Below are 23265 nucleotides of genomic sequence, written 5' to 3' on the forward strand. Positions count from 1 at the left end.
GGTTCAGCTTGAGGTGGTGATCCGTCATCCACACTGATATGTCTGCCAGACATGCAGAGATGCGATTCGCCACCTGGTCATCAGAAGGGGGAAATGAGAAGATTAGTTGTGTGTCGTCTGCATAGCAATGATAGGAGAGACCATGTGAGGTTATGACAGAGCCAAGTGACTTGGTGTATAGCGAGAATAGGAGAGGGCCTAGAACAGAGCCCTGGGGACACCAGTGGTGAGAGCGCGTGGTGAGGAGACAGATTCTCGCCACGCCACCTGGTAGGAGCGACCTGTCAGGTAGGACGCAATCTAAGCATGGGCCGCGCCGGAGATGCCCAACTCGGAGAGGGTGGAGAGGAGGATCTGATGGTTCACAGTATCGAAGGCAGCCGATAGATCTAAAAGGATGAGAGCAGAGGAGAGAGAGTTAGCTTTAGCAGTGCGGAGCGCCTCCGTGATACAGAGGAGAGCAGTCTCAGTTGAATGACTAGTCTTGAAACCTGACTGATTTGGATCAAGAAGGTCATTCAGAGAGAGATAGCGGGAGAGCTGGCCAAGGACGGCACGTTCAAGAGTTTTGGAGAGAAAAGAAAGAAGGGATACTGGTCTGTAATTGTTGACATCGGAGGGATCGAGTGTAGGTTTTTTCAGAAGGGGTGCAACTCTCGCTCTCTTGAAGACGGAAGGGACATAGCCAGCGGTCAGTGATGAGTTGATGAGCGAGGTGAGGTAAGGGAGAAGGTCTCCGGAAATGGTCTGGAGAAGAGGGGAGGGGATAGGGTCAAGCGGGCAGGTTGTTGGGCGGCCGGCCGTCCAACAACCATGCTGCAGAAATGTGCTTGAAAGCATTATCCAGATCCATCGGATGTAGTGATCACAATATAGTAACCAAAGGCTGGGCCTAATACAGTGTATAAGAGGTCACACAATAAGTTTTGTAGTGATGCCTATTTTTAATGGAAGCCAACATAATCCAGGTAGAACCAGGAATTCCTCAGGGCAGCTGTTTAGGTCCCTTACTTTTTTCAATATTTACTAATGACATGCCACTGACTTTGAGTAAAGCCAGTGTGTCTTTGTATGCGGATAACTCAACACCATACACTTAAGCTACTACAGCAACTGAAATGACTGAAACACTTAACCTCTTCAACCTATGGGGGCGCTATGTCATTATTGGATAAAAAGACGTGCCTGTTATAAGCGCAATATTTTGTCACAAAAAGATGCTTGACTATGCATGGGATTGACAGCCTTGGAAAGACAAAACTCTGACGTTTCCAAAACTGCAAAGATATTATCTGTGAGTGCCCCAGAACTAATGCTACAGGCGAAACCAAGATGAAGTTTCATACTGGAAATGCCCCAGATTCTGAAGGCGCTGTGTTCCAATGTCTCCTTATATGGCTGTCAATACGCCAGGAATGAGCCTGCCCTTTGTGTCATTTCTCCAAGGTGTCTGCAGCATTGTGACGTGTTTGTAGGCATATCATTGGAAGATTGACCATTAGAGACTACATTTACCTGGTGTCCCGCCCGGTGTCCTATGTCAAAATTATTGCGTAATCTGTAGGTCCATGCACGTTCCATTTCTTCAGAAGAGAAAGTCAACTGCCACGAAGGATTTTATCGTCGATAGATATGTGAAAAACACCTTGAGGATTGATTCTAAACATCGGTTTGCCATGTTTCTGTCGATATTATGGAGTTAATTTGGAAAAAAGTTCACGTTTTAATGACTTAATTGTTTATTTTATTTTTTTTCCTTACCCAAACGTGATGAACAAAACGGAGCGATTAGTTGACACAAATAATATTTTTTGTAAAAACGGAACATTTGCTATCTGAGAGTCTCCTCATTGAAAACATCTGAAGTTCTTCAAAGGTAAATGATTTTATTTGAATCCTTTTCTGGTTTTTGTGAAAATGTTGCATGCTGAAAGAGAGGCATAATCCTATGCTAGGCTATCAATACTGTTACACAAATGCTTGTTTAGCTATGGTTCAAAAGCATATTTTGAAAATCTGAGATGACAGTGTTGTTAACAAAAGGCTAAGCTTGAGAGCAAATAGATTCATTTCATTTTATTTGCGATTTTCATGAATAGTTAACGTTGTGTTATGCTAATGAGCTTGCAGATAGATTTACACAATCCTGGATACAGGTTTTTTTTCGTAGCTAAACGTGACGCAGAAAACAGAGCGATTTGTCCTAAACAAATAATCTTTCAGGAAAAACTGAGCATTTGCTATCTGAGAGTCTCCTCATTGAAAACATCCGAAGTTCTTCAAAGGTAAATTATTTTATTTGAATGGTTTTCTGGTTTTTGTGAAAATGTTGCCTGCTGAATGCTAACACTAAATGCTACGTTAGCTATCAATACTGTTACACAAATGCTTGTTTTGCAATGGTTGAGAAGCATATTTTGAAAATCTGAGATGACAGTGTTGTTAACAAAAGGCTAAGCTTGAGAGCAAATAAATTAATTTCATTTCATTTGCGATTTTCATGAATAGTTAACGTTGCGTTATGGTAATGAGCTTGAGGCTGTAGTCGCGATACCGGATCCGGGATGGCTCGACGCAAGAAGTTAACAAAGAGCTGCAGTTGGTTTCAATAAGTTAGTCCTAAATATTTCAAAAACTAAAAGCATTGTATTTGGGACAGATCATTCACTCAACTAAATATTGTACGAAATAATGTGGAAATTGAGCAAGTTGAGGTGACTAAACTGCTTGGAGTAACCCTGGATTGTAAACTGCCATGGTCAATATTGATACAACAGTAGCTAAGATAGGGATAAATCTGTCCATATTAAAGCACCACTCTACCTTCTTAACAGCACTATCAACAAGGCAAGTCCTACGGGCTCTAGTTTTGTCGCACCTGGACTACTGTTCAGACTTGTGGTCAGGTGCCACAAAGAGGGACTTATGAAAATTGCAATTGGCTCAGAACAGGGCAGCACAGCTGGCCCTTGGATGTGCACAGAGAGCAAACATTAATAATATGCATGTCAATCTCTAGAGGAGAGATTGACTTCATCACTACTTGTATTTGTGAGAGGTATTGACATGTTGAAAGCACCAAGTTGTCTGTTTAAATGACTAGCATACAGCTCAGACACCCATGCATACCCCACAAGATATACCACCAGAAGTCTGTTCACAGTCCCCAAGTCCAGAACAGACTATGGGAGGTGCACAGTACTACATAGAGCCATGACTACCTGGAACTCTATTCCACATCAGGTAACTGATGCAAGCAGTAGAATCAGATAAAAATACACTTTATGGAACAGCAGTGACTGTGAAGCAACACAAACATAGGCACAGAGGCATGCATACACACATGATAACATACGCACAATACACACACATACACATTGATTTTGTGTTGTAGATATGTGGTAGTGGAGTATGGGCCTGAGGGCAAACACTTAGTATCTTGTGAATTCTGTAATGAATGTATTGTAATGTATTTAAAATGTTAGAATTGCCTTTATACAAATTCCATGTCTGAAATGTGCTGTATAAATAAAGCTTGATTTAATTTAAAACAAATGAGCAGAACAAATGCAGCATCTGTCAATTATTTACCAGTACTGTACATCATGTACGGAAAAAAAAAAAAGGCTCATAAAAAAACTCACACATGCATGAACACCTGCACATGATAATTTCTAAGTCATACAGTATGTTAGTATGTTTCAAATACAGTGTCATTAAAAACAGGTATTGGTACATTGACACTTCCATGCTTTGTCACAGATTTGAATGCAGTAGACCATGGTTGACTTGTTGCTTCTAAATGGTTTGTTTTCTGATTCAGGCATGGAGGGCCATTCTGTAGTTGTCCAAGTTGGCTGGGGCTGAGGTTTGGATGTGTCACTCACTGCTGCAGTGGCTTGACCATGTGAGCAGAACGTGCTTGCTGGTGCAAGGGTTAAAACAGCCGGACAGAGAGAGAGGGACTGAGTTAACTGTAATCTATTGCTTGACAAAGAGCTATTCATAAGAGGGTTAAACTGATTAGGGGAGAGGAGGGTTGAAGAGGGAAATTTGGGGGTAAGGGAGGGGTGGGCTGTCAGGGGCTGGCCCCAGACTTATGATTGTATTCAAATCAAAACACATCCCACAATGCACCTCTGCCTGTCTCCCTTAAACACATACGGAACAGACAAAGAAAAACAAAACTGAGGCCTCTGTAAACAGAATGATCTGTCTTCCTCCATAGGTGCCGCTATTAATTGTAGCATATGAAATTCTGTATATCCCTGTGCATTACAACGTGTAATTACACAGCAGTGGGAACCACCACTGCAACAATCACATGTCCATTCCATTTCCTCCAAACAATAGAACATTATCCCAGAGATTTAACGCTGAGAGGCTGCATGGACCACAATGAACAGCATTTGCCACACAATCACTGCATCGGAAGTGTTGACTTCCATATGTGTGACAACCAGCTTGAATGGAATTATGTGGGTAAAATTAATACAATTTTAACACCAGTTTGACTAAAGTAAGCAGGGGAGCACAGAGTGATTTTAAACACCATGTAGTACATTACAGTATATTGTATATTAAAACCCCAGGCCATGGTTACATAAAAACTGTTGTCACGAGTACAGGCAAGCCAGTTCTCTGGCAGTGTAATGAGCGGTGCTGCTCAGAAAGAGCTGAGTGATTTTTAACCTGCCACCCACTGGGGGAGAACTTGACTCTGGCTAATGTGAAGAGGGTGGTGCGTCTTAGAGGGGAACGCTGAACTGAACGTGTGCATTAGAGTTTCCATTATGCACCCTTCACTGCACCCCAGCCAGACCTGTCAGAATAGCAGCTCATTGTAAGGTAGACTTAAGTCGTCATGTGATATCTGGGGGTGGAAAAACAGTGAGGAGAATAGACAGGAAAAAGGAGTAGCTAGTGTTTCTCTGTCTCTGTGCTCCATAGAGACTAGTGTATCGGAGGGCCTCTGGATATTTGTGCTAATGCAGGCCAAGTGGGAGTAATGAATGTGTCTGCTGTTGCAGGCTCACTGAGGTCAGTGAGGTCTCACTCATTGGTAGTAGTCGGTGGATTATTGATCCAAATACCTTCTATAACCTGGCCATAATCTGTCATTGTATTCCTTGTAGAATGCAGCAATGAGCCGTTTAACAATTTTCATCAATACTTGGTCATCTTTGATGAGTATTCAGATCCCCATATTTTTCTTTCGAGTTGGGATGGATTGGAAATTGTCCACACCTTTAATTTGGAACATTATTTTAAATCATGTGGTAGTGACTCATCTGTCCATCTTAACAAAAGCAATCATTTACAGGGCACATATTTAGTTTTTATCTCATTCTAATTTGTTTTGTTTTTTATGAATGGAAGCAATTTAGCCATTTGTGACCATCCATGGCTAGACAAATAATTAAAATAAAACTGCATTTGTCACTATTGTCTGACCTCAGATTCGAATTAAAACATGCTTTTCTCTCTCTGTCTCTCTTTTATCTCTCACACTGGGTGCGTTCATAATTTCAATCTGGAGTGCCAGAGTGCACTCAGAGTGCCCGCTAACCGTAAATTCACACTGGACGCTCTGGCCGAGGTGCAGGGTTGATCCAAGTGTTCTGGCCTCACAACTGCAGTCAAGTACCCAAGCTAACTGGCTAATGTTGGCTAGCTTGCTAGCTACTTCCAGACACAAATGAGAGAACACCTCACTCTGACCATTTTACTTGCCCTAGCAGAGCTGGTTAGGCTGTTTGTATGTTATCCAGAGCATTATCAAGAACTGCTGCTGACAACAATTGAATTACGCTTTTTTTGCCGACGTTTACTGACACCAGCCATATTCAATGGGTGTTGAGCGTTCGTAAATTTGTCAGTTATTCTGCGCTCTGGCACACTCAGACGAGAGTGAGTAGGTAGCCAGAGTAGGTAGCCAGAGTGAATTTACGAATGCACCCACTGTCTCCATTTCCTACTGCTGGATCGGTCACAAGCCATTTACCCATTATTTAAATCCAAACATGTTTTCTTCTATGTGTATTTTTTTGAATCACAGGCACAAACCCACCCCCTGTGATTGGCCCTCCCTTCCCAGTGTTTTACCCCCTTCGCTCCCCGTTTCCACAGCAACTGAATTCAAATCCAAACTCACAGCCCTGGGTATTCTTGGTTTCATCACTTCTTGGTATTCTTGGTTTCATCACTATGGTAATCTGAGAGAATTACGAGGGGTGGTGTGGGGGAGTTGCCTTCCCTTTGTAGTGATGGACAGGGAGGAGGGGAGCAAGAAAGTTAAGTGTTTCATAGTCAAACTAAAAATTCCCCAGTGGTGAGCCAGTTGGAACTGCACACTCAAGGTTTTGAAAATCAACTCATATGCTGTGCACCCTCATGCTTGCATGTCAGTATTTAGATTTATTTGGCCATTGTGAATTCCTTAGTTTGTGTTTGATTCTTAATCGTTCTTAGAGGTGCTGGTAATCTTAATGCATTTAAAATGTTCCTCAGCATTTCTAGCCACAAAGGGATTAGGTGTGAGATTGTGTATGAAGTGATACACATGAAAGAGTTTTTCTCCAGTGCACTGGGTGTGGAGTTAATTCCATTGCTGTTTGGGAAAAAGTCTGTATAGGAAATAGACAGTTCAGGGAGGATCCCTCACTTTGAGATAACAGCCCATGCCTGAAGTCTTTGATACACCTGTTATCATTTCAGCACACATTTCCTTTCTTTGAGTGTCCTATCAGCTCTCCTAATAACACTGACCTGGGATCAGAGGTACCTTTTTATTTAAGCACAAACTGAGAGCCGCCCAGTAATGATTGGGTCTGTGTTGAAGCAGGTCAGACAATCATTATCTCTGCAGGCATACCTTACCATTAACCAAAACAACAGCCCCTCTCTGGAATGTGGGGTTAATTGTGACTCATTCTAATCCCCTTTTAAACACAGTGTGGTGTTTCACCCTGAAGCCTCAAGGCTGTGGGTGCATATTGCTTAATTAATCACAAGACTACCTCCGTCCACTGCTGTCTGAAGGGAAAACATCCTGGACAGCTGAATAGTCACTGTTTTCCTCTGATGTTTTTTTGTCAAAGTTGAAGTAAATTCAATAAATCTTTTCTGTCATTCAACACCCTGGTGAAATTACCTCAGGAGCTGAAGTACAAGATTGTGTCGTGAAAAGATTCAATGATGAGGGTGCAACTCCATCTCTATTCTCATGCTTATTCAATGAACAGACTAGGGGCTTTTTTCATGAAATAGGGGCTTTTTACACATTGTGTTGTCAATCATAGGATTTAGTGTACAAGGTGCCTACAGTCTTTATTCTAGATTCTGCAGGCTGTAGAATTGCATTGGTTATCTACTACAATTGCTTACTACAGAGGCTTATAAAGCCTAAGCATTTATCAGACCTCATCATATGAAGGCATTCAGTTGTACAACTGACTAGGTATCCCCCTTTCCCTATTCCTTGTCAGAGGGTTAATTGGTTTAACTTTTTCCACCTTGAAAAATATGTATGTTTCCTGTGTTTAAAAGAGAAGGGCTTCCTCCTCTGCTCATTTATAGCCCCAAACATTATTAACTTACATTTATGAGTAACTCATTGGGTACGTTTGTTTTGTTTCTCTGGGGATGCATGAGGTTTATCTGTGACTGCTCTGTTTATTTTAAAACTGCTTGGCTGTTGCCTGCTAAAAGCATGAGTTTTCCACTGCTTTACAATACACATCCTCCTATCATTTAAAACCCTGCATTTGGGGAAAAAAGAGTTCATTGAGAGACTGAATAAAAGGAGGGGGTGGGGAAAGACGGGTAACTTAGTACCCTGAAAACCAGGCTTCAGTCACCAGGCAACCAAAAGATCACGTTTCAAAGCCCGACAAGGAGTTGTAAGAAGTAGAAAGAAAAAGAGAGGGGCAGAGTGTGAGATAGAGAGACGTGTGTTTGGAAGGAGGTGGGGGGGAGCACTTCATAAAGTGTCTTCCACTTTCCACAGTTTCCCTCTCTGCCATATGCTCCTCCATGATAAACAAAACCAGGTGATACATTTCAATACAAATCTTCAGATTCCGGTGGAATCTGGCGACATTTTGACATTGATAAGAGCTTCTCTCTTGTGTTGGTATTGGTACCAAACTACCTTTACCCTTCCTTTTTTATCTATTCTTTTCATCACTCTCTGTATTGTAAACAACAGGAAATCTAAATATGGTCAATCTTTCTCAACTAGAATCTTGCTCTGCTTGTCAAAATTGAATCATGTGTTTGTACTTCCCTATCCCAAGGTTATCTTTAAATTACATTCTCTGTTTGCCAGTTATGTCACTCCATATATTCAATTAAGCAGACCGAAAAGTCCTAAACCCTTTGGGGAATTTAAGTAATGTATAATTTATTATTTAATACTAACTCACCGAAAACTTTATGGGACAGTATAGTTGATGTCCTGAAAACCCATGAGGTTTGACTTTGCCTGTGGCCTTTTGTGACACTGGATGCCTGTGTCCTCTGCTTGGTAAGCCCACTTCCTGCGTGTGCTGACTCTGCTAGTCTGGTTGTATGTTTTGACCCTGGGGGCTCTCTGTCTCTCTGTGCCCAGGCCGTGTGTCTCTGACCCGGGGGGCCTCGCTGCTGGTGGAGGGGCTGAGCCTGGAGGACGAGGGCTGGTTTGAGTGTCGCATCCTGCTCCTGGACTGCACCACAGACGAGTTCCACAACGGCACCTGGACCTTCCTCTCCATCACAGGTGCAGCTCAGTGGGTCTCTGTGGCAGTCAGAGGAACTGGACCTACAGGACAAGTGATCCTCTAACTGCTCACAACCATCAGTGTTTTCCCTTTAGAATATTCTCAACATCTTCAGCATGTCCCTCTCCTGTTTATCTTCATATGGAGTTTTTTTTCAGTGTATAAGTTGTTGTTGCAAAATGCTCAGTGTTTTACACAGTGCTCACGACACGTCTCGTCTCGTCTCGCCACAGGGGACGTAGAAACAGTGCACGTGACCTCACCAGGATAGTGGAGGCTAAAGGGAAAACAATGTTTTGTGTTCAAGTGTTTCTCTTGTCCTGCATCCTTCTCTCCTCCTACTGTCACTCTCTCCTTCTCTCCTTTTCCTATTCTGTTTTCCCATTCACACACATATCAAAACACATGCCACTCCAATTTACTATCTATCTCTCATCCTCTCTTTCTTTCCATTTGTCCATCTTGTCTTATTTTCTTCCTCCCTTATGCATCAAATAGGATATCATCAGGGCAAGTATTGTGTTACATCCATGTAACGTACCTGGTTACTCAACATGTTTGGGTGTTCAGAGGCCACTACTAGCTTACAGATATAGCAGTAACATAATTCATAGTTTCCCATTAGTTAACTAATTGTTACACAATAGTTAATTAACTAGCTAGATAATTGTGTTACATTTGTTTAAAGATCATCTAACATTCCCCCTACAGCCCCACCTGTATTTATCAAGACTCCGCCTACCTTTGTGGAAGTCCTGCTAGGGGACTCCCTGACCCTCAGCTGTGGTGCCCATGGTAACCCTCGACCAACTGTTATCTGGCATAAAGATGAGGCCCCAATTGAGAATGCTGAAAACATGGTGGTATGTAGAAAAGCTTCTGTTTGCTGTTGTTGGATGAAGTTGTTGGTCATGATTCAAACATCTGCAATCTATTTCTCTCTCCCTCCCTCTCTCACAGGTGCTCAATGGCACCTTATCTTTGGCCCCCGTCACCAGAGAGACATCAGGAATGTATAAATGTCATGTGTCCAACTCGGAGGGGAATCTGACCCATACTACCCAGCTGCAGGTCAATGGTCAGTCTGACTATCTTCTAACCATCTGGGAGAGGCAGGCTTCTCATAAGCCCAATCAGCTCAGTTCGCTCACCTTAAGGATATCCAATGTATTAACCCCTAAAGGTTCCTACATTAGTCCTTAAAACCTTAGGTCTGGTCTAGAAGACAAACTATTTTGTTTACTAACCATTTAGTTTACGGAGTGGCTGCGGATAGGTATTTTCTGGACCCCTCTTCCCGTCAGCTAAAGGTCCTAAAGCTTCTGTGTATGGGATTCCCTACTTTACTCATAGTCTCTGCTCTACTCATAGAGAACAGGCTACTCTGATGAATGGTGGTCGTTTAATAAAGTTAGATCAAAGCTGAATCAATGTTCCTAACATTAGGAACACCAGGATTCAGTACCCCTGTCTTTCTCAACACTGTATGTCTCTCATTGGAGAGGAGCCTGGAGAAAGGCAGAAAGAGCCTACACTGACCACACAAAGCATACTGTCTCCACCTAGTGTGCTTGCCTTTACCCTACACTTACATTTTTGCTGCATAATTTCTGCAAGGCAGATAGATCTCAGGTATTAGCAAGTACATACACTGAGTGCACAAAACATTAGGAACACCTTCCTAACATTGAGTTGCACCCCCTTTTGCCCTCAGAACAGCCTCAATTCGTATATAATTATCTATATATAATTATACAAATATAAATATTCATTATAATTTATATATATATATATTTTGCCATTTAGGAATGTCTTGTTCAATGTGTTTCTATGGGCTATAGTGGTAAAGGCCAAATTCAATATTTTATCAAATCATTTATACATATTTAGTTTGATACCTAAAGGTGTCCTAAAATTCAAAATCAAATAGCTAAATTATCCATGGTAGGACCTTCTTAAAACAATTCCATATGTCAGCTTACTATATTTCACCTGTAAAACTTGACCACAAAAATACATGCGTAAATTAGAGGTAAAGAAACACGTGCACAGAACGTGATTCCGATCTTTAGCACTGGGCCATGTTCAGTAGCCAAATGTTGTTGAACATTGCAGATAGGAATGCCATGAATAGGGCCTACGTGATTCCTTGTTCAACATGTCAGAGAGGCATGTTTGCTCTATAACACATATTTCTCTCTGAACGTTCCAAAACATAGCGTCCTGCTGAATGCGTCCCTGGGGAAAAGGGTTCTTGGGGGCTGGGATAGGGTGGTTACCTACGGATCCGCAGCCTCTGCCTTTAGTTTAACAGAAAGCCAACTTAATGCACATATGTTTTCTGGGAAAATAGTCTGGGTAGCCATTTGATTAGCTGTTCAGGAGTCTTATGGCTTGAGCGTAGAAGCTATTTATGAGCCTCTTGGACCTAGACTTGGTGCTTCGATACCTGATTTCCAGTTTGCTTATGGCGGTATAGAGCTCATTGAGGTGGTATGTAGACAGCTACGAAAAATACAGATGAAAGCTCTCTTGGTAGATAGTGTTCTCTAAAGCTTATCATGAGATACTCTACCTCAGGCGAGCAAAACCTCTAGACTTTCTAAGATATCGTACACCGGCTGTTGTTTACATAAATGCATAGGCTCCCATCCCATGTCTTACCAGAGGCTGTATTTCTGTCCTGCCGATAGAGTGTATAACCCGCCAGCTGTATGTTCTTAATGTCATCGTTCAGTCACGACTCGGTGAAACATAAGATATTATAGTTTTTAATGTCCCGTTGGTAGAATAAACGTGCTTTCAATTCGTCGCATTTATTTTCCAGCGATTGAACGTTAGCTAGCAGGACGGAAGGCATGGGAAGATTAGCCACTCGTCGCCTGATCCTCACAAGCACCCTGATCTCTTTCTGCAAAATCTGCATTTTCTTCTCCAGCAAATAACGGGGATCTGGGCCTGGTCGGGTGTCTGTATTAAATCCCTCCCGTTCGACTCATTGAAGAACAACTCTTTGTCCAACTCTTTGTCCATTTTACTATCAGGGCCCGTATCCCCAAAGCATCTCAGAGTAGGAGTGCTGATCTAGGATCTGTAAATATAATCTTATTCATTATAATCTAAAAGGCTAAACCGATCCTAGAACAGCACTTTTACTCTGAGATGCTTTGTGGATACAGGCCCAGAGCTACTGTGACACTTCCATCTAGTGGTGTATGGTCTATAAATGCACTGTTCTTGTCACATCAAATCCTCAGCTGTTATTTGTGTCTGCATACCTGTATCATTAAGGTTTATCAGTATGACTCACTTGTTTTACAACCAGAGAAAAAGACACGTATGCAGTAACTTAAATTCTCCCAACTTCAAAATAGGTCCTCCACTCATCATCATCGCCCCAGAGGACACCACCCTCAACATATCCCAGGATGCAGTTCTGCAGTGCCAAGCTGAGGCCTATCCCTCCAACCTCACGTATGAGTGGTGGAAACAGGGACAGAATGTCTACCATATCGAGTGAGTTGACTTTGACACATTGTAAACACACAAACTACATTAGAAACACAAACTACAGTAGAAACACAAACTTCAACACAAACACACACAGGAACACAAACTACAGTAGAAACACAAACTACAACACAAACACACACTACAGTAGAAACACAAACTACAACACAAACGCACAGAAACACAAACTACAGTAGAAACACAAACTACAGAAGCTACTGGGATCAGTGGCGGTCAGTGCAGTTTAAGATGAGCTTTTTTATTTTCATAAGCATGGCCTTATTTTATTACAGCATATTGGATAACATTCATATTCCATTCACCCACTTTAATGTGTCAGCGATAGGTTTAGGCTACTACAGTACATTATACTCAAATTTCCCTCTATCCATCATGAGGTTGCTTCAACCTAGCCTATGAATGAAAGTTTACAATGTAGGTGCACACAGGTCGAGACATTTTCTTTTAGGTGACAAACACATGGACAGACAGCGACACATTCAATACTGCATTGCACACTCTTGCCTGCATCTAGCTGATCTAGGGTGGAATCATTAGTCCAACAGTTGCAAACAAGAGTTTCTATTGGACAAATTCTGGTATGTTTATCCCCGTTTCATTCCGTTTGCTTCCGTCTAAGAAACGTTATTCAAGAGAATCGTTGGAATGAATACACACCTGTTCACGTGTAAACACAGTTCACTTTCACAGCAGCCATGTTGAATTCCTTCTCGCATCTATGCCTTCTCCTCATCTCACCTTTTCCATTCCCTTGTGGACTTCAATGCACAACACATCAGCTGTATGTGACCAGGAAACAAAAAAAATCAAAGCCTAACCATATCATAACTGATAAGTAATCCCTCTCACCCCCCCCCCTTTAAGATTTAGATGCACTATTGTAAAGTGACTGTTCCACTGGATGTCATAAGGTGAATGCACCAATTTGTAAGTCGCTCTGGATAAGAGCGTCTGCTAAATGACTTAAATGTAAATGTAATGCTACGCACAGCCTACATTGTTGTCACCATATAAGCTAAAGCAACATCATCATCAACATAGCTAATAGAACTAATGCGTTAGTAAACCCTCTACAATCATGCAGTAACGTTACAGTGTATAGTCAGTAAGCAATTTAGCACTTACACCGGCATGCCCCGATGGCAATAAATTAGTAAAACCAAAAGCTTACCTTGACTTGAAAGAGTTCCAGTGTTGTGTTGGATAGTTATAGCCAGCTAGCTAAAATAGCATCCTTCTGTTTGAGCAGTGTGTTTGAGTAGACTAAACTAGCTACAGTTGTAGTCGGAAGTTTACATACACCTTAGCTAGAAACATTTAAACTCAGTTTTTCACAATTCCTGACATATGATCCTGGTATAAATTCCCTGTCTTAGGTCAGTTAGGATCACCACTTAATTTTAAGAATGTGAAATGTCAGAATAAAAGTAGAGAGAATGATTTATTTCAGATTTTATTTCTTTCATCACATTCCCAGTGGGTCAGAAGTTTACATACACTCAATTAGTATTTGGTAGCATTGCCCTTTAAATTGTTTAACTTGGGTCAAATGTTTCTGGTAGCCTTCCACAAGCTTCCCACAATAAGTTGGGTGAATTTTGGCACATTCCTCCTGACAGAGCTGGTGTAACTGAGTCAGGTTTGTAGGCCTCCTTTTTCAGTTGTGCCCACAAATGTTAACTAGGATTGAGGTCAGGGCTTTGTGATGGCCACTCCAATACATTGATGTTGTTGTTCTTAAGCCATTTTGCCACAACTATGGAAGTATGCTTGGGGTCATTCTCCATTTGGAAGACCCATTTGCGACCAAGCTTTAACTTCTTGCGTCGAGCCAACCTGGATCCGGGATCATGACTACAGCCTCAAACCCATTACCATAACGCAACGTTAACTATTCATGAAAATCACAAATAAAATGAAATCAATATGCTAGCTCTCATGCTCAGCCTTTTGTTAACAACACTGTCATCTCAGATTTTCAAAAATATGCTTCTCTACCATAGCAAAACTAGCATTTAGCATTAGCATTTAGCGTTAGCATCACCAGGCAACATTTTCACAAAAACCAGCAAAAACATTCAATAAATCATTTACCTTTGAAGAACTTTCCGATGTTTTCAATGAGGAGACTCTCAGTGAGATAGCAAATGTTCAGTTTTCCTGAAAGATTATTTGTGCAGGAGAAATCGGTCCGTTTTCTGCGTCATGTTTGGCTACAAAAAAAAACGAAAATTCAGTTATAAAAACGCCAAACTTTTTCCAAAATAACTCCATAATATCGACTGAAACATGGCAAACGTTGGTTAGAATCAATCGTCAAGGTGTTTTTCTACATATCTCTTCAATGATGTATCGTTCCTGGAAGTGTGCTTCTCCCTCTGTATCGCATGGTAAAATGAGTGCCACTGAGAATTGAGCACCAATTTAGACAAAGGACACCGGGCGGACACCTGGCAAATGTAGTCTCTTATGGCCAATCTTCCAATGATATGCCTACAAATACGTCACAATGCTGCAGACATCTTGGACGAACGGCAGAGAGCATAAGCTCATTCACGGTACATTCACAGCCATATAAGGAGACGATAGTAAAACAGAGCCTCAAAAATTCAGCTCATTTCCTGTTTGAGGTTTCATCTTGGTTTCGCCTGTAGCATCAGTTCTGGGGCACTCACAGATAATATCTTTGCAGTTTTGAAAACGTCAGAGTGTTTTCTTTCCAAAGCTGCCAATTATATGCATAGTCGAGCATCTTTTCGTGACAAAATATTGCGCTTAAAACGGGCACGTTTTTTTATCCAATAATGACATAGCGCCCCCATAGGTTGAAGAGGTTAACTTCCTGATTGATCTTGAGATGAGATGAGATCTTGAGATTAATCTTGAGATTTTCCTGCCTCATGGTGCCATCTATTTTCTGAAGTGCACCAGTCCCTCCTGCAGCAAAGCACCCCCACAACATGATGCTGCCACCCCCATGCTTCACAGTTGGGATGGTGTTCTTCGGCTTGCAAGCATCCCCCTTTTTCCTCCAAACATAACGATGGTCATTATGGCCAAACAGTTCTATTTTAGTTTCATCAGACCAGAGGACATTTCTTGAAAAAATACTATCTTTGTCCCCATGTGCAGTTGCAAACCGTAGTCTGGCTTTTTTTATGGCGGTTTTGGAGCAGTGGCTTCTTTCTTGCTGAGCGGCATTTCAGGTTATGTCGATATAGGACTGGTTCCTCCAGCATCTTCACAAGGTCCTTTGCTGTTGTTCTGGGATTGATTTGCACTTTTCACACCAAAGTATGTTCATCTCTAGGAGACAGAACATGTCTCCTTCCTGAGCGGTATGACGGCTGTGTGGTCCCATGGTGTTTATACTTGCGTACTATTGTTTGTACAGATGAACATGGTACCTTCAGGCATTTGGAAATTGCTCCCAAGGATGAACTAGACTTGTTGAGGTATACAATTTTTCTTTCTGAGGTCCTGGCTGATTTCTTTTGATTTTCATATGATGTCAAGCAAAGAGGCACTGAGTTTGAAGGTCGGCCTTGAAATACATCCACAGGTACACCTCCAATTGACTCAAATGATGTCAATTAGCCTATCAGAAGCTTCTAAAGCCATGACATCATTTTCTGGAATTTTCCAAGCTGTTTAAAGACAAGGTCAACACTTAGAGTATGTAAACTTCTGACCCACTGGAATTGTGATACAGTGAATTATAAGTGAAATAATCTGTCTGTAAATAATTGTTGGAAAAATGACTTGTGTCATTGCACAAAGTGTCCTGCACAAAGTAGATGTCGTAACCGACTTGCCAAAACTATAGTTTGTTATCAAGAAATTTGTGGAGTGGTTGAAAGACACGTTTTAATGACCTAGGTGTATGTACACTTCCGACTTGAACTGTAGCTGCATTTGCTAGCTAAGTAAGTGAAACTGAAAGTTAAAAAAATATGAAATCTGTCTCTCTATCTCTTTCTTGCTTCTTTATTTTTGGAATAAATTAATTTGTTCAAAACTGTTCAACTATTGTCTTTCTCTCTCTTTGATTCAACTCATCACCACATTTTATGCACTGCAGTGCTAGCTAGCTGTAGCTAATGCTTTCTGTACTAGATTAATTTTCTGATCCTTTGATTGGGTGGACAATATGCCAGTTCATGCTGCAAGAGCTCTGATAGGATGGAGGATGGAGGATGTCCTCCGCAAGATATAATTACTGTGTATGTCTATGGAATGGGGTGAGAACCATGAGCCTCCTAGGTTTTTTATTGAAGTCAATATACCCAGAGGAGGACAGAAGCTAGCTGTCCTCCGACTACACCATGGTGGTCGCTACTGTAATGATGTGCACTGAGAGTCGGGAAACAAGTTCAGGGAGTGAATGTTATAATAATAAATAAATAAACACAACATAATACAAAACATGAACCATGCACAGCCATAAAACTGAAACAGAAACAATTATGCCTGGGGAAGGAATGAAGGGGAGTGACATATATAGGGCAGGTAATCAAGGAGATGATGGAGTCCAGGTGAGTGTCATATTGCGCTAATGCGCTTAGCGATGGTGACAGGTGTGCGCCTTAACGAGCAGCCTGGTGACCTAGAGGCCAGAGAGGGAGCACACGTGACAGTACCCCCTACCAGACACGTGGCTCCAGCCGCAGGACGCTGACCAAGATGACGTTTCCCAGGATCAGGAGCAGACTGGTCACCTCTGCTAAGGCACGGGAACCTGTCGATCCAGCTGAGGTGCAGGAGCATGGCGACCTAGAGCGTCGGAGAGAGAGCATACGTGACAGTAGCCCCCTCCCCGGCGCCTTCGGGTCCAGCCGCAACCACCGCGACGATCCCGGGGATCAGGAGTGAACCGGTCGCCTCCGCTGAGGAGCAGAAATCTGACGAACCAGGTGAGGAGTGTGAGCCTGATGAGCTAGCTGAGACCTCCCCGGTTGCCTCGGTCCTGACACCCGGACCCGACATCACCTCCAACACAAAAACAAAAAAACTCCCTGATGCTTCCCTTTGGTGAGGTGTCATTCTGTATGATGTTCGTGTCGTGTTCTTGGTTTTGTTGTTTTATTAAAACGTTTCACCTGCACTTGCTTCCGACTCACCGTCTCATTATTACAGCTACCCTACAGAGTGCTGTTGAGGCTACTGTAAACCTTCATTGCAAAACAGTATATTTTAATAAAGTATTTAATGACATTTGAATATATTTAGTATAGCTTTATCTAAAACGGATGGTCCTCCTCTTCCTTCTCTGAGGAGCCTCCACTGACTGGGATATGTGAGAAGCATACTGTCTTATGATGTGTATCTATGTTTCCAAGCCCATTGCATCGATTCTATGTAATCTCACAAAGCGTTTGCCTCTACAATACAAGTTAATTTGATTGTTAGTGAGTCAATTATATACCAGTAGTAGCATTGTGACCACAGGTAATTCTTAGACAATGGAGCATATTGCAACTAAGAAGACACTCAAGGCCAGGTTGTGTGTGTGTGTTTTGTTCTCAGCTATCTCAAGACCCGTGTGAAGATCTTAGTGGACGGCACACTCCTCATCCCTAGTCTTGTCCCAGAGGACACTGGGATTTACACCTGTACACCAACCAATGGGCTGATGACCCCACCCTCTGCCTCAGCACACCTCAAAGTCAAACGTAAGAATTGTGGTTGACTATGGCTACTGTATGCATGTCTTGATTTCCTGGCCTGTGTGTTATATTCCATCTCTGGGAGAGTGACTTACTGTATATTAATTTCCTTTGTCTCTCTTAGACCCTGCTCGGGTGGGCCGGATGCCCAGGGAAACGTATCTACCTACGGGCATGAGGGGAGTCATCTTCTGCCCAGTCCAGGCTGAGCCCCCCATGCTCTTTGTCAACTGGACCAAAGATGGGAACAATTTAAACCTTGACAATGTAGGTATTCACACTGGGAAACATGAATCCTAATACATAGAATATATGTCATTGATCTATGTTGTATTTCATGTTTGTTTTCTCCTTCTGTCTATGTCTGCTCAGGTCCCTGGCTGGAAGGTGAACTCTGAGGGCTCAGTGTTTATAGCCACAGCCAATGATGATGCAGTGGGCATGTACACCTGTACTGCCTATAACAGCTATGGAACCATGGGCCAGTCTGAACCCACTAAGGTTATCCTGCAGGTAAGGCTGGTCTCCAGGCCTCTGTTCCCTGGTCATAGAAAACCCTGCTGCCTGTGGGTCTGGGATGGACTTAAAACTGTCTTTCCCTCCGCAGGATCCGCCCTCATTCTCTGTGTCCCCTCGTGCTGAGTACCTGCAGGAGGTGGGCCGGGAGCTAGTCATCCCATGTGAGGCAGATGGAGACCCCTCTCCCAATATCACCTGGAGCAAGGTGAGGTGTCCCTAATAGACACAGCTGATGGAACCCCAGAGAGCATAGCCCTCTCTCTCTGTCTGTTTACGCTCATCTCTGTTGTTGCTCTCTCAACTCATAGGTTGGTCCCACTCCTCGCTCCACATACACTGTGCTGTCCAATGGCTCCCTCCTCCTGAAGCCTCTCAGGAAAGACCACCATGGGGGCTGGGAGTGCCTTGCCACCAACCGCGTGGCCACTGTCAACACTGGCACTGTGGTCTTGGTTCTGGGTGAGTTGACCTCTGCATGGAGTAACATGGCAAGACATGCCATTCTGTAGTACATTGGTAAACAGGGTATACCCTTCCACTGGTGTATGCCAAATTGCCCGTGTATGCCAAATTGCCCTCCTCATCTTCCCCCCCCAGGCACCAGCCCTCATGCTGCTTCATTCGTGTCAGTAAGCACCGGGATGAACCAAGCCAATGTGTCCTGGGAACCTGGATTTGATGGAGGATACACCCAGAAGTTTACTATCTGGTTAGTAACTAATCTCAATGTTTATTCGAATGACACTGGCCATTCTCTTCTTTGTTATGGTTCTTAAATCTCTGAGTCCCTCCCTCTTGGCCCCAGGGTTAAGCAGGCTTCCAGAGGGAAACATGAGTGGGCATCTCTCCCAGTGCCCACATCCAAGTCCCACCTTGTGGTGACAGGGCTGCTGGCTGGCACCAGCTACCAATTCAGTGTCCTGCCTCAGAACAAACTGGGCTCTGGGCCCTTCAGTGAAATCACCTCTGTCAGGACGCAGGGTCAGTACAAGTTTTAACTGACAAAGCACTCTTTCATTTATCTGTATTGGACACTGATCTACATTTTTTTGTATGTACAAGTCTGATCTTATCCTGTCTCTCCTCCACAGCCCTACCAACAGATCCACCGACAGTGATCACCACCCTACCAACTATCGACCCTCCCTCATTCCTGTCAGCCAATCAGACGGTGCTTGGGATTGTTCTACATTGGTATGCTCCTGAGTCTAAGGCCACATCCCTCACTGGGTATGTCCTCCAGGCTCGGAGGAACAGAGGCCAATGGGTCATTCTCAACAGCGCTGTGAAGGCCAACCTGAGTGAACTACTCGTACAAGGATTACTGAGGGTGAGAGGCAATTATAGTTTTGGACCTTGGCAAAATGAATGAAGACACTAACTATTAGATAAATGAGGTGCAATGAAAAGTACCCTAAAGTACATTAACTGTAATCTGAAGACGATGACTTGCAAGCTTTAATGTGTTTTCAGATACAGTGCCTTGCAAAAGTATTCACCCCCCGTGGCGTTTTTCCTATTTTGTTTCATTACAACCTGTAATGTAAATTGATTTTATTTGGATTTCATGTAATGGACATACACAGTACAGATCAGGGTTAGGTTATAAAAAATATCCGAAACTTTGAACATCCCACGGAGCACCATTAATTCCATTATTAAAAAATGGAAAGAATATGGCACCACAATAAACCTGCCAAGAGAGGGCCACGCACCAAAACTCACGGACCAGGCAAGGAGGGCATTAATCAGAGGCAACAAAGAGATCAAAGATAACCCTGAAGGAGCTGCAAAGCTCCACAGCTGAGATTGGAGTATCTGTCCATAGAACCACTTTAAGCATTTGTCCGTAGAACCAATTTAAGCTGTACACTCCACAGAGCTGGGCTTTATGGAAGAGTGGCCAGAAAAAAGTGATTGCTTAAAGAAAAAAATAAGCAAACACATTTGGTGTGGGAGACTCCCCAAACATATGGAAGAAGGTACTCTGGTCAGATGAGACCAAAATTGAGCTCTTTGGCCATCAAGGAAAATACTATGTCGGGCGCAAACCCAACACCTCTCATCACCCTGAGAACACCATCCCCACTGTGAAGCATGGTGGTGGCAGAATCATGCTGTGGGGATGTTTTTAATCATCAGGGACTGGGAAGCTGGTCAGAATTAAAGGAATACTGGGAATTTCTTGAGGGAAACCTGTTTCAGTCTTCCAGATATTTGAGACAGGGGCGCAGGTTCACCTTCCTGCAGGACAATGACCCTAAGCATACTGCTAAAGCAACACTCGAATGGTTTAAGGGGAAACGTTTAAATGTCTTGGAATTGCCTAATCAAAGCCCAGATCTCAATCCAATCTGTGGTATGACTTAAAGATTGCTGTACACCAGCGGAACCCATCCAACTTTTAATTCCAGGTTGTAAGGCAACAAAATAGGAAAAATACCAAAGGGGGTGAATACTTTCGCAAGCCACTGTATGTTGCCCAGAATTGTGTTTATTGAACACGTGTCCTTCTCCCCTCTCAGGACTGCATTTATGATCTGAGATTGGTGTCTCGCAGTAACAAGCTACTGAGTGAGCCCAGTGAGTCTGTCAATGTGAACACCACAGGTAAGTATCATTACTGTACAGCCAGTTCTGATCAACTGTATTATAGAAACACTGGTTATGTTATAAAGCTAAGACTATCATGACACAAGGCAAGAACTAGATGCAGACACAGGAAGCAGATGGTTGGAGTCTTACAATAGTTAGTAATCCAATAGGGTAAGGCAAGAGAATGGTCATGGATAGGCAAAAGGGTCTAAACCAGTTCAGAGTCCAAAAGGTACCAAAGGGCAGGCAGAATCAAGGTCAGGGCAGGCAAGATGATCAGGCAAGATGATCAGGCAGGGGTCAAAACTGGGAAGACTATCAAAAAGAGAATCGCACAGGGAGAACAGGGGGGAAAAACATGCTGGTTGACTTGACTAACATACAAGACAAACTGGCACAGAGAGACAGGAAACAAAGGGATAAATACACTGGGGAAAATAAGCGACACCTGGAGGGGGTAGAGACAATCACAGAAACAGGTGAAACAAATCAGGGCGTGACAAAGACTAAACAGCCCTAAACATTATGTAACAGTTATATCAATTGTGCTTGGTGATAGTCATGACTCTTGACAGTTGTCATTATGTTGATACATGTATTATGCTGATTGTTAGCCAAAAGCATGGCTGTCTCTACGGTGTTGTTAGTTAATTACTAACACACTGTGCCTGGTGTGGTTGCAGGCATGGAGATGTACCCTGTCTGGCCAGGCTTCCTGGAGTTTGTCCCTGAGCCTTTATTGGCTGGTGTGTTGGGTGGAGTGTGCTTCCTGTTCCTGGCAATCATCCTCTCCTTGGTGACAGTCTGTGTTATGAGTCACAGAAGAGCCCATCAGCGCAGGAAGAGGAGAGATGGTAAATACTGCTTTATCCTAACATTTCCCTGATACTAAAAGAGAAAGAATTTCAAGCGTTCTATCCATTGAAGTGTTTTATGAGAGGTTATCTTTAAATGGGCAATCTGCAGTTGAAACAATAACAAAGGAATGGAAAGCTGAAAGATGGGCCTGGAGAAATGTTACCACTCATAGAAATAGCTATTGATGCAATGTACTGACCATCCAAGATATCAAAATTATAGTTTTAAGCATATTGCCATGTTAACAAACATTGGAGTAAAACAAGCTTTTATTTTGGATTCTGATTGAGTTGAGCTGAGCTCATGAGGCATACATGTACAGTACCAGTCAAAAGTTTGGACATACCTACTCATTCAAGGGTTTTTCTTTATTTTTTTACTTGTTTCTACATTATAGAATAATAGTGAAGACATCAAACCTATGAAATAACACATGGAATCATGTAGAAACCAAAACAAGTGTTAAACAAATCAAAATATATTTTAGATATAGATTCTTCAAAGTACATGTCTTGATGATAACTTTACACACGCTTGGCATTCTCTCAACCAGCTTCACCTGGAATGCTTTCCCAACAGTCTTGAAGGAGTTCCCACATATGCTGAGCACTTGTTGCCTGCTTTTCCTTCACTCTGCAGTTCAACTCATCCATAACCATCTCAATTGGGTTGAGGTCAGGTGATTGTGGAGGCCAGGTGATCTGATGAGGCATTTCATCACTCTCCTTCTTGGTCAAATAGCCCTTACACAAGCCTGGATGTGTGTTTGGTCATTGTCCTGTTGAAAAACAAATGATAGTCCCACTAAGCGCAAACCAGAAGGGATGGCGTATCGCTGCAGAATGCTGTGGTAGCCATGCTGGTTAAGTGTGCCTTGAATTCTAAATAAATCACAGACATTGTCACCAGCAAAGCAACCCCACACCATCACACCTCCTCCATGCTTCATGGTGGGAACCACACATTCAGAGATCATCCGTTCACCTACTCTGCGTCTCACAAAGACACGGTGGTTGGAGCCAAACATATTACATTTCGACTCATCAGACTAAAGGACAGATTTCCACTGGTCTAATGTCCATTGCTGGTGTTTCTTGGACCAAACAAGTAATTTCTTCTTATTGGTGTCCTTTAGTAGTGGTTTCTTTTCAGCAATTCAACCATGAAGGCCTGATTCACCCACTCTCCGCTGAACAGTTGATGCTGAGATGTGTCTGTTACTTGAACTCTGTGAAGCATTTATTTGGGCTTCAATTTCTGAGGCTGGTAACTCTAATGAACTTATCCTCTGCAGCACAGGGAACTCTGGGTCTTCCTTTCCTGTGGCGGCCCTCATG

At 42.7% G+C, this 23265-nt stretch overlaps 1 protein-coding gene across 4 annotated transcripts in view; it reads left to right on the forward strand.

Moving 5' to 3' along the window:
- LOC124034353 (protein turtle homolog A-like) overlaps window positions 1-23265 on the forward strand; it is a 54290-nt gene that overhangs the window by 24016 nt on the left and 7009 nt on the right. For all 4 annotated transcript variants that reach the window (XM_046347437.1, XM_046347438.1, XM_046347441.1 and 1 more), the window contains exons 4-17: window positions 8612-8758; window positions 9471-9622; window positions 9720-9837; window positions 12134-12275; window positions 17817-17962; window positions 18081-18223; window positions 18329-18469; window positions 18564-18680; window positions 18784-18934; window positions 19073-19184; window positions 19281-19456; window positions 19567-19805; window positions 21001-21085; window positions 21754-21924. In XM_046347437.1, the coding sequence (XP_046203393.1) occupies window positions 8612-8758; window positions 9471-9622; window positions 9720-9837; window positions 12134-12275; window positions 17817-17962; window positions 18081-18223; window positions 18329-18469; window positions 18564-18680; window positions 18784-18934; window positions 19073-19184; window positions 19281-19456; window positions 19567-19805; window positions 21001-21085; window positions 21754-21924 (2040 nt within the window). The remainder of the gene's footprint in view (window positions 1-8611; window positions 8759-9470; window positions 9623-9719; window positions 9838-12133; window positions 12276-17816; window positions 17963-18080; window positions 18224-18328; window positions 18470-18563; window positions 18681-18783; window positions 18935-19072; window positions 19185-19280; window positions 19457-19566; window positions 19806-21000; window positions 21086-21753; window positions 21925-23265) is intronic.

Source organism: Oncorhynchus gorbuscha, linkage group LG04 (genome assembly GCF_021184085.1).
Source record: "Oncorhynchus gorbuscha isolate QuinsamMale2020 ecotype Even-year linkage group LG04, OgorEven_v1.0, whole genome shotgun sequence".
In the NCBI taxonomy this organism is placed as follows: domain Eukaryota; kingdom Metazoa; phylum Chordata; class Actinopteri; order Salmoniformes; family Salmonidae; genus Oncorhynchus; species Oncorhynchus gorbuscha.